Raw genomic sequence first — 10,503 nt, forward strand, 5'->3', positions numbered from 1 at the left:
CAGCCATAGGAAGGGAAAAAAAAAATATCTGACAATAATCTATTTTTAAAACTATTGGACTACCACAATTAAAATGTCAAAAGGTAACGAAAAAATCAGTAGGGTAACGAAAAAAAATGCAGACATCATTTAAATTTTTTGCACAGTGATTTAACAAACCACTTGATTTTGTTTCTGATAAATAATTTGCTCCTGGTTCAACCATCTTGGAAGGTAGAAGGGTAAAAGATGGCTACCTAAATCCATAGAGGTTTTTTTAAGCTAAAAGGACAGAATTAGCACTTTTTGGGTCTTGATAATACTGTGGATTTAATACTGTGGATTAAAGCAATATGTTTTAATAGTCTGTGAGCCAGCTTGACTTAGTAGAAGAAGGGTGGGCTAATCAGTTTGAGGAGTTAGGGCAGTGTAGTCAGAACAGTTAGATCTAGTACCCAGCTGGATCTTCACAGCAGAATTCTTGCAAATATTGATCACCCTCACACACACCCTTACCTCCCTCATCTAGCAGCTCTCACATATTTACATAGCATTTTACAGATGCAGCCATCTCAAAAATGTCACGATAAAGAAGACAAACACATACCTGCTAAAAGTGCGGAATTCTGCCTTTTTGCTGTCAAGCTTCTTTTCAGAGATTGATGGTGAGTCATCATCACTGTCAATCCCATCATTCCCTAAAATAAGATTTAAAGACAAGAGAAATTTTTTATCTTTACTGAATAGTTCATATCTTGCTCTTGCTTTAATACACCTTTGAAATCAGTGCTGGAAACCATTTCTTTTGCATTTTGTTATTTGAATGCTATTACCTGAAGAGTACACCCTACTACAGATCTAGAGAGATTGCACAAGCCTATACAAAGCTGTCCTATGTCTTATGATTTGCATCAGGTATTAACTCTCTATTGATAAACACTTGAGAGGTTTTTTTCCTTAGAATAAAGATGATCAGGAGCAACTTCTGTAGTTCCTAGATACCAGAAAAACCTTTCTCCCCTCATTTAAACATTTTTTTACTATGTTAGTAATAATTATAGACTACATCAGTGGACAAAGGAAGGATTACAGACATAATTTATCTGAACTTCTATAAAGTTTTTTACATGCCCCCCACAGTGTCCTTCTCTTCAAATTGGGGACAGATGTATGTGATGAGTGGATGGATAAAAGAATTGGTTGGATGGACACATGCAGAGGGTAGTGATTAATTGCTCAGAGTTCCAGCTGACATCAGTGACAAGTGATGTCCCTCAGGGGTCCCTACTGGGACAAGTGTTATTTAATATCTTCATTAATAACATATATGAAGGAATTGAGTGTAACCTCAGTAAATTTGCTGATAACACCAAGCTGAGCAGTCCAGTTGACACACCTGAAGGATGGGATGCCATCCACAGGGACCTGGACAAGCTCAAGAACTGGAACAATGGGAATTTCATGAGTTTCAACAGGTCCAAGTTCAAGGTGCTGCATCTGGGTCAGGGTAACCCCCAGTATCAACACAAGCTGGGGATGAACAAATGAAGGGCAAGAATGACTTAGGGTTGCTCGTGGATGAGAGGCTGGACATGACACAGAAATTTCTGAGTGCTCTTGCAACTCAGAATTGTATCTGGGGCTACATCCAAAGCAGCGTGGGCAGCAGACTAAGGGAGGGGATTCTGCCTCTCTGCTCTGCTCTGTTCTACTCTGGTGAGACCCCATCTGCAGTGCTGCGTCAGTCTGGGGTCCCAGCACAGAAAAGATATTGACCTGCTGGAGCAAGTCCATAGGAGGGTCACCAAGATTATAAGAGGGATGGAGAACCTCTCCTATGAGGAAAGGCTGGGAAAATTGGGTTCGTTCAGCTTGGAAAAGACAAGGCTTCAGGGTGACCCACTTTTGGTTTTCCAGTATCTGAAGAAAATCTACAGGAAAGATGGACTCCGTACAAGAGCATGTAGTAGGAGGACAGTGGGAATGGGTTCAGACTGAAAGAGAGTAAGTTTAGATTGAATATTAGGAAAAATTTCTTTACTATGAGAGTGGTGAAGCATTGAAAGAGGTTGCCCTGTTGCCCTGAGAAGTTGTAGATTCTTGGAAGTCTTCAAAGCCAGGCTGGATAGAGGTCTAGTGGAAGGTGTCCCTGTCCAAGCCAGCAGGGTTGGAACTAGATAAACTTTAAGGTTGCTTCCAATGCAAATCATTCTATAATTCTACAGTTTAGAAAGAAGTGTGTGAAACCTTAGAATCCATCTCAGAAATGATTAATGAGATGTGAGCTACTGTCAGTAACAGGGGGCTCCAGTAGAGAGCCTATAGTTCTCCACTGCATGTTGTGAGTCACACACAGCTCCCACTCTGCACACCAAAGTATAAAATTGCATTGTCATTATGGCTGTGAAGTTTGTGCATGTTGGTTGCAGAAATCAGAAAGTTTTGCTTTGGTAGGATTTTAAACAATTAGATGTTATTTTAATACCTTGGTTCTTCTTCAGTGCAAGTTTTGCATGGGGAAATGCTCTCTGCAAGGCTTGTAAAATTCTTTCCAGGGTGTTTTCTAACAGCGGCTTTGAAATAGGTGGTAGTGCTCTCCCAGGTGAAGCCCCAGCTCTCTGTGATGCTGGAACAATCTTCTGCATGGCCATGGTAAAATCCTTTGCTGTTACTCTAATTGATCTGGCATCTATCTTCAGTCTTTTGTCACTCTCATGTATCTGCGGATAGCGGCGGCGCAAAGCACAGAGCCCAGCTTCAACACATAAGCCTTTAATATCAGCACCACAGAATCCTGACAAACAAAACAAGAACTAAATGTTACATCAACATATATATATGTGTTCTATAGGTTAAAACCTGTCTGGGTGACTGGGCCAACAGTGTTGGTGAATGATACTACAACCAGATGACAGAGGATTTACTAGTACTGTTCCTCAAGGCTCAGAACTGAGTCCAGTCCTTTCTAATATCTTTATCAATGACGTGGAGGAGGGGATTGAGTACACCCTCAGTAAGATTGTGGACAACGCTGCATTGGGTGGGAGTGTTGATCTGCTGGGGAGCAGGAAGGCTCTGCAGGGCTGGATCTGGACAGGCTGAATCAATGGGTATGAGATTCAACAAAGCCAGCTGCTGGCTCCTGCACTTTAGTCACAGCCCCGTGCAGCACTACAGGCTGGGGGCAAAGTGGTTGAACACTGGCCAGGGGAAAAGGACCCATACTGCTTTCAAACTCACCAACACTTTTTTCAGCCAGGTCTTCAAGTAAGTTGTCCGATGGCTTCAGGGTCCAGTCTCGTGTGTGAATTTTGAAAATTTCTAATCTTGCCTAGAAACAAAATGGTTGCATTTTGGTTTGCTTTAAATTTTCTCTTAAGAAAACAACTGCAACACAAAGCCCCCAAACCTCTCACACTAGTATAAATACTTTTCTTGTCTGCTAAACTTCTAAGTATTTTAAACATCAGTTATTAATACACTGATTCTTCAAGCAGGAAATTTAATAATTCTTAAATTCTTATATCAAGCTCTTGTGGAGGATGCAGCGAAATAAAAGGTAGGTGCATCTTCCATAAAAAGTGAGTTTTACAAGCACAACACCTGATGATTTTGAAGAATAAATTGTAGTAAAAGCCTCATCTGCAAATGGACATTTTGTGTCAAAGAAAATTCTCTCAAATTTAGCAAAATTTCACAGTGACAGTTTCAGTAGTTCATCAAATTTACTATTCTGCCAGTTCATTCAAATAAAAGAGTCCTAGTCCATTTAAAATTGCTACAGTTGGTACCAAGAACAAAAACTATGACTCAAACTACCATCATTCATCCAGAAAATGTCAAACATTGCCCATTCTCCTCTCTGATCCTAGCAAGACTTTCAATAAAGTATCTCCTGGTACTCAGATTAATTATGGCTCACTTCTAGAATGCCTCCACAGCAGGGAACTGTGTATTAGATCTGTTTCATGGCACCTTGTTTCTTGTTCCTGAGGGCAGATAAATACTGGATACAAACGTTTGTGCTAAATGCACTGTTTCATGAATGCCTTTCATTCATGCCTTCAATCCAATTAGCCTTTTATCTTTGCTCCAAAAAGTGCCAAGAAATATCAGTGATAGCCAGAGGAAAAACACAAAAGCAGGGTTACAGTTTTGCACACTATCTCTCTCCCAGCTGTCCCCACCCCAATATTTTTGGTTGCTATAAAACAAATTTCTTCATTGCTTAGCTACTGCCATTGAACTTGAAGTGCTGCACCTGTGCAGTGTACTTCATATCTTTGTCCAAGAGAGAAGCAACTACTTGTTGACACCATCTTATTCCTATATATATTCAGTACCAGGTTTGCCCTTCACAGTAAAATGGAATGTCTCCAGGTATTCCTCTTGTGTCCAAGCTGTACACTACAGATGGAGACTTGCACTGCTCCACAATGGTGCCTTGTTACAGGGGTTTGTTATAAAGATGGACTTTAGCACATAAGGTTGGTTTGAAGTTCTGACCTCTTTGTTTGGCAAGTTGAAGCGGAATTCTCGTTCAAAGCGCCCAGGTCTTCGTAAAGCAGGATCAATAGAATCCAGTCTGTTGGTGGCTCCTATTACCACAATCTCTCCTCTGCTGGCTAAGCCATCCATAAGTGTCAGAAGTGTCCCCACAACAGAGCTAACAGAAAAATATAATTTTCATTCACTTGTTTAGTAAATTTTTTTCAGTCCCACATAATCTTCTTCACTGATCCCTCAAAAAGGACAAGTTTTTATTGACAAGAGCTATTTTAAGATATAGCAAAATACAGATAAGGTAACACAGACCTTGTTCTGATATCAAGCTTAGTGAATTGTTTCCAATTATTGTTTAAAAATCATCTGAAATTCACTAGCACGGAATTACTAGTTTTAAGGTTAAATGAAGGTGTCATGTCCAGATAAATAGGTTGAACTCTTTTTTTCATGAAGATCAAACACCTTCTATGTAGATACAAGACATGTCCTACCTGTGAACCTGGTCTTGTTTGCTGGACCGTACAGGAGCAAGAGCATCGATCTCATCAAAGAAAATAATTGAAGGTCGCATCTGGTAGGCCTACACAGAGAAAACACAGGAACACTGACATCAGGAAAACAGCACCACTTGAAAGGGAAAATGCATGAAGGACATTATGGTTGGAAAGATGCTGGAGCTAGATTTTTCAGACCAGCATCAGGGATCTCTATTAATTAACCTAATGTGAAACAGCAGCCTGTCATCAGAAAACAGCAGCTTGTCAACCCACTGAGACTGGGTGACAGGAGACAAATCTTACCAGTAGTTTTTACTGCTATTTGGTAACCATGAGAACAGAGACAGGACTCAAAGTTCCTGGAAGCAACCTTCCATTACAAATTTAAATGAACATGATTTCACCCTGTATCTGTTTCCCTCTCATCTAAAGCTACCATCTCTTGCTTCTTGAGACCCTTTCTGTGACTGAGTTATGTGTATGGTGGAGGGTTTTTGAGGGTGGTGGTGATTTTCTTGTTTGCTTTACTAATCTTTTCAATACATCTCAAGAGACTCCACTGAAAAAGGGAACACTAATAATTCCATTTCAGTGGAAGGAGATTACAAAACAGGAAAAAGAGTGAGTTCTTCTTGATCACAAAAAGTTAGTTACAATTCCAACAGAATACATGGCATTTTTCAACCTTACCTGCTCAAATACCAAACGAAGCTGTCTTTCAGATTCTCCTACCCATTTACTCATGCAGTCGGCAGCACTTCTCATGAAAAAGGTTACTTTCCTGTCACCTCTGCTACATTCATTGGCAAGTGCACGAGCAACCAAGGTCTTTCCAGTCCCTGGTGGACCATAGAATAAACAGCCTCTACAATTTAAAAGAAAGATATTTTTTAAGAATTCACATCAGAAAAAACATTATGGAAAGGTATCTATTACAACCCCATCTCTAAAACACACAACTCTGCTCTCCTAAGCTGAACACTTCATGGATAAGATAGTAACAGCTGAAGTATGAGAAAAGTCAAAAGTGTTACTACACAATTCTGCAAGGCAGCAAATGAAATGAATAAAGAGAATAATGCAGATGGACAAAATCTTGAGAAAAGATAGTAGCATGCCAATTCTCACAAAACAACAGAGATGGTTACAGTAGAGTGGAGCAAAACAAGAGCAAACGTACAAATGCAGAATCTGAGACTGGGCTAACTCAGGAATCATCAGTTCATTTTTCAATGATACACTGCATATTCATTCTTGTTTTCACAAAAGTCAATATTTGAGAGTAAAGCATTTCATTCCCCCTTAAGCTTTAAGTCACTGGATTTGGTCTCCCTTTTGCTGGTGATTAAGGAAGAAGAAATAGTCTAAAAAGGGAAAGGTATTCTGCATTTTTGTATTTCCATCAACTAGAAGAGCCAATGCACTGCTGCTTCAAAAACAATTTCAACAAATAAAGAAGCAAAACACTGATTTTCTTTTCAATGTTTGTAATACTTTTAAATTCACTGGAAGAAAAGAATTTAAAGTCCTATTTCAATATACCATGACCAAGGATATATAAAGCTAATGAATCTCTAATAGCCTCATTTCATAACACAGGACTCACTTAGCTGTGTAAGCAAGGGATGTTTTATTATTTTAACACAAGTAAAAAAAACACTGCAAAGCTCTAGTTGCAAGTCCCATCAATTGTAAAACTAATACCTGAAAATACTTGAAAAAAAAAGGGTTGGTGTAAGACGGAACTGGACTTCCACAAAACAAACTACACTTAACTAGTAGCAGGTAATTCCATCCTGCTCCAAAACTAATCAAGTCCACTTGCATGCAGGACTCTAAAGAAAAAACAGCTCCAACTCCACCTTCTAAAGGCAAGACATTTTTTAAGGATAGTCTTGCCACGCAGTAAATCTCTGAACCTACATATATGTTGTATTCTATCCTTTTTAAAAAAATTAATTTTGATTTGTGCTAAAAAGAACCATAAACACTGCTGAAAGTTTTGAAGCACAGGAACATGTTCATACCTCAGCTGAATATTCTTCTGAAAATAACTGAGTTAAGGACTTATAGTTCTAAATGGTGTCTCTTACCTTGGAGGTTTAAATTTCAATATCTCAAAGACGTCAGGATAGAGCAATGGCAAAATGACCATCTCTTTTAGAGCTGAAATGTGGTCAGATAGACCACCCACACCATGAAATTGTGCCTAAAGATGAAGTCAACAGAACACATGTTAAAGAAAGCTGCAACCTCTATGAGGTTCCATCACAAATTAGATGTCAGCACAAAGAAAATGTTAGTGGCAATTTGCAAATTGCTTGAGAGAAAACTGTAAGTCAAGGGACCTGTAGATGGCCCATTACTGGAAGCTTTCATAAATATTGCAAATGTCTCACTGACACAATGAAATAAAAATACTTACTGAAGCATCTATTTGCATTTGCTCCACACCAGCCAGACTTGCTCCGAATCTCATGGGATCTTTATGATCTTCATTTAAGTTGCCTGTCCGAGTTGCTTCAGTTTTCGTGGGATCCTTTGGAACTCCCTTTATGGTTTTTTTCTGAGACTTGCCCGAAAAAGATCTAATTTGAATTAAGGAGAAAGAAAAAAGTGCTTTCTAATTTATTATGCAGTTAGATGATTTTAGATTTCCTAATGATAGCAAGTGAATCCAAAAGACCTTATAAATGAGCATAAGCTTTCTAAATGGTTATTAATTCCAACTGTTTTACATTTAATGGCCATGAGTAAATAAAGAACTTTAAACTGAGTTAATTATTTTAAAAACTCTCAGCACTTACAAGTATGACTATTGCAACTTATAATTGAGAATTTCATTAGGCATTTTTCTTGTTTAAGGGTAGTTTCATAAAGAAACATGAACTCTCTTGAGTGATTGAATAAAAAAATCCATTGAAACTTCCATATAGGTTCTCCCTGTAAGTTGTCTTCAGTTTTAATAAGATTTACCCTAAAGATTAAGTCTTAAATCTTAATTTGTACACCCTTCAAGTCTAAGACTTTGAGAGGGACATTAAGGCTTCCATTCCAGAAAAAGGAATTTCAGTTATACAATCTCAGCCACAACCCTCATTATCATCTTATCAGTGGCCAAATATAGAGCATTTTCAAGTAAAATCTAATGGCTAGTAAAAAGGATGGCCTCCCTTGCAGTGTTTGTTTTCCTTATATCCTCAGACTACCACGGTAATAATCTGCAATTATTATTATTTATTAATCTCTAATTACCACCAGTCCAAAAAATCTAGAAAACATTATTCAGTCATATGACTAACAACACTCTTATAAAGAATTATCAAAAACCATATGCCAACCTTTTAGGTTTCTTTTTTTTGCCTGAATATCTCTCTTTGACAGATGAAGTATGTTTGGAAGACCTTCGGTTACGTATTCTTAGATCTGTTGAGAGCAAAGAATTTAAAATTTGTTACAAACAAGTTTGAGAGAAACTAGGAAAATCAAAGGCAGAAAATAGAAGGGGTAATATCCATCTCTAATTTCAGGGAAAGTTTCAAGGAGGGGATGTTGGGTGGTTTAATCAGTGCACATTACAAGTAAAAAACCACACACCTGATATTTAAGAAAAATAAAAAACGACAAGAGTAAGATTATTAAGTCTCTTAAATTGCTATTCTTTTAAGAGTAGATAGGTCTTTTTTTAACTGAAAAGGAACAATAAGGATGCCAAATGGCGAGGGAAAAAAACCAGAATGCACACAGGATACATGCATTCAATGAAATTTGCTGGCAGAATGAAGTAAGAAATATAAAGAGAAGAAGTTTTGTGTGTGCATTTTCATCTAACAAAAACCCTAAACCAACTCCCCACTTACATGCAAAAAATTAGCTCACAAGAGACACTGTATAATATAAAGTATTGCATAACATACTGCATTGGGTCTGGCTGAGATGGAGTTAATTTTCCCCACAGCAGCCCTCACAGTGCTGTGCTGTGCCTTGGTAGCTGGAAAGGTGTTGATAACACACCAGTGTTTTGGCTACTGCTGAGCAGTGCTGGCACAGCATCAGTGCTGTCTCCCCAACATTCCACCCCCAAACAGCAGCTGGGAAGATCCTGGGATGGCCAACCCATATTAACCTAAGGGATTTTCCATACCATATGACATCAGCTTAGCTATAAAAGTAAAGAAAAGTTGGAGGAAGGTAGGGAATTGTGTTTGTGCACAACTTTTTTTTTTTTTTTCTTTCATGAACTGCCTTAACCTACAAGTTGTCTTCCATCTTATTTTCTCTCCTCAGTTCAGCTGAGAAGTGGGAGTGACAGAGCAGCTTGGTGAGCACAGGTGTCCAGCCCAGGCCAGCCCAGCACACCTACTTTCAAATGGAGATTCATAGTGCTGAGCAGCTTTCCTCTGCCGGAAGGAGCGGCGCAGGTCATTGCCTTCTTTTCCTTCATTGCTTTCTGGGGAAACCACTGCACATCAACACAATGTAAACTTGTGTAAGTACTGTTGCAAATGTGCTGTATTCAAGGCATGCTACATGACATATTCCCACCTGTCCACACCCTTTATCTAGTAAGCAGGGAAAAGCATAGATTTTTTTTTTTCCTTTTTATCCCTGTTATGAGCTCACTACAGTACAGCCCTTGAGCTTACAGCTTATAATGGCAATAGCAACATAAATACTTTAATAGATGAAAACCAACAAGTAGTTCAGCCCATTTCAATTGTTAAAGACAAGCCTTTTGGCTAGACCATAGTCAAGAATATTTAAAGCAGAAATAGTCTACAATGCTACCTGTATCATCAGGTTTTTCATTGTTAGTTCTTTCCATATTTAGGCTTTCCTAATTAAGAGAAAAAAGAAAGATCAGTCAGAAATAGACAAAAAAACTGTGGGCATATTTGTTACTTATATAGTAACATACCAAGGGACTCCATATACACAAAAGGTTAAATTAAGCACAGGAGGAGAGAATGGGAGCATCTCTCTGGTACCCAGGATTAATAACAAATATTTCTGCTCTAAAATAGGGTTTAGTACATGTGATAGTTAAACACTTTCCCAGATGAAAAAAAGAGTGCATCATTTAATCCCAGGTAAATAATCCAAGAGTGTAGCAGCAGAACCTAGGATAAAGCAATTCCTAGAAGACAACAACAAAAAAATCATCCTGGCATTTCGGAGATGATAAACAAAGTACTATGGAAAATTCTGGTTTCATTAGAAAACAAACAAACAAACCAAAGAAAACAAAGGAATTCAGATCTAAACAAAAAAGACCTATCAAAGAAGGCTATGAAGATGTTCAAAAAACAAAGCCCCTGTCATTCAAAAGGACAGTGGAGTAACTTAATAAAGGAAAATTAAGAGGGAATATTGCTGTTGAATATCATTTTAACATGAGTTCCTCTCACAACAGAGGATTACTTGAGCTCACAGGCAAGGCTGGGGAAAAATATGCATCAATTCTTAGTAAGATTTGAAGTGAAAACTCGAGCCCTGAAACAGTTGTTCATAAGCAGAGTCC

At 38.4% G+C, this 10,503-nt stretch overlaps 1 protein-coding gene across 4 annotated transcripts in view; it reads right to left on the reverse strand.

The window, feature by feature from the left end:
* Positions 1 to 9,866, reverse strand: part of LOC310919753 (ATPase family AAA domain-containing protein 2-like) — a 46,120-nt gene extending 36,254 nt beyond the window's left edge. For all 4 annotated transcript variants that reach the window (XR_014591851.1, XR_014591852.1, XR_014591853.1 and 1 more), the window contains exons 1-11: positions 9,771 to 9,866; positions 9,346 to 9,444; positions 8,324 to 8,408; positions 7,408 to 7,570; positions 7,076 to 7,191; positions 5,673 to 5,847; positions 4,977 to 5,065; positions 4,486 to 4,645; positions 3,220 to 3,310; positions 2,465 to 2,773; positions 587 to 677 (exon numbers count right to left, since the gene is read on the reverse strand). Coding sequence is in view for 1 of the 4 variants with exons in the window: in XM_083879261.1 (XP_083735387.1) it covers positions 587 to 677; positions 2,465 to 2,773; positions 3,220 to 3,310; positions 4,486 to 4,645; positions 4,977 to 5,065; positions 5,673 to 5,847; positions 7,076 to 7,191; positions 7,408 to 7,570; positions 8,324 to 8,408; positions 9,346 to 9,444; positions 9,771 to 9,807 (1,415 nt within the window). In the remaining 3 variants the exon portion in view is untranslated. The remainder of the gene's footprint in view (positions 1 to 586; positions 678 to 2,464; positions 2,774 to 3,219; positions 3,311 to 4,485; positions 4,646 to 4,976; positions 5,066 to 5,672; positions 5,848 to 7,075; positions 7,192 to 7,407; positions 7,571 to 8,323; positions 8,409 to 9,345; positions 9,445 to 9,770) is intronic.
* Positions 9,867 to 10,503: the final 637 nt, after the last annotated feature.

The sequence above is a fragment of the Zosterops lateralis genome (assembly GCF_965231275.1).
Source record: "Zosterops lateralis genome assembly, chromosome: 1".
In the NCBI taxonomy this organism is placed as follows: Eukaryota; Metazoa; Chordata; class Aves; order Passeriformes; family Zosteropidae; genus Zosterops; species Zosterops lateralis.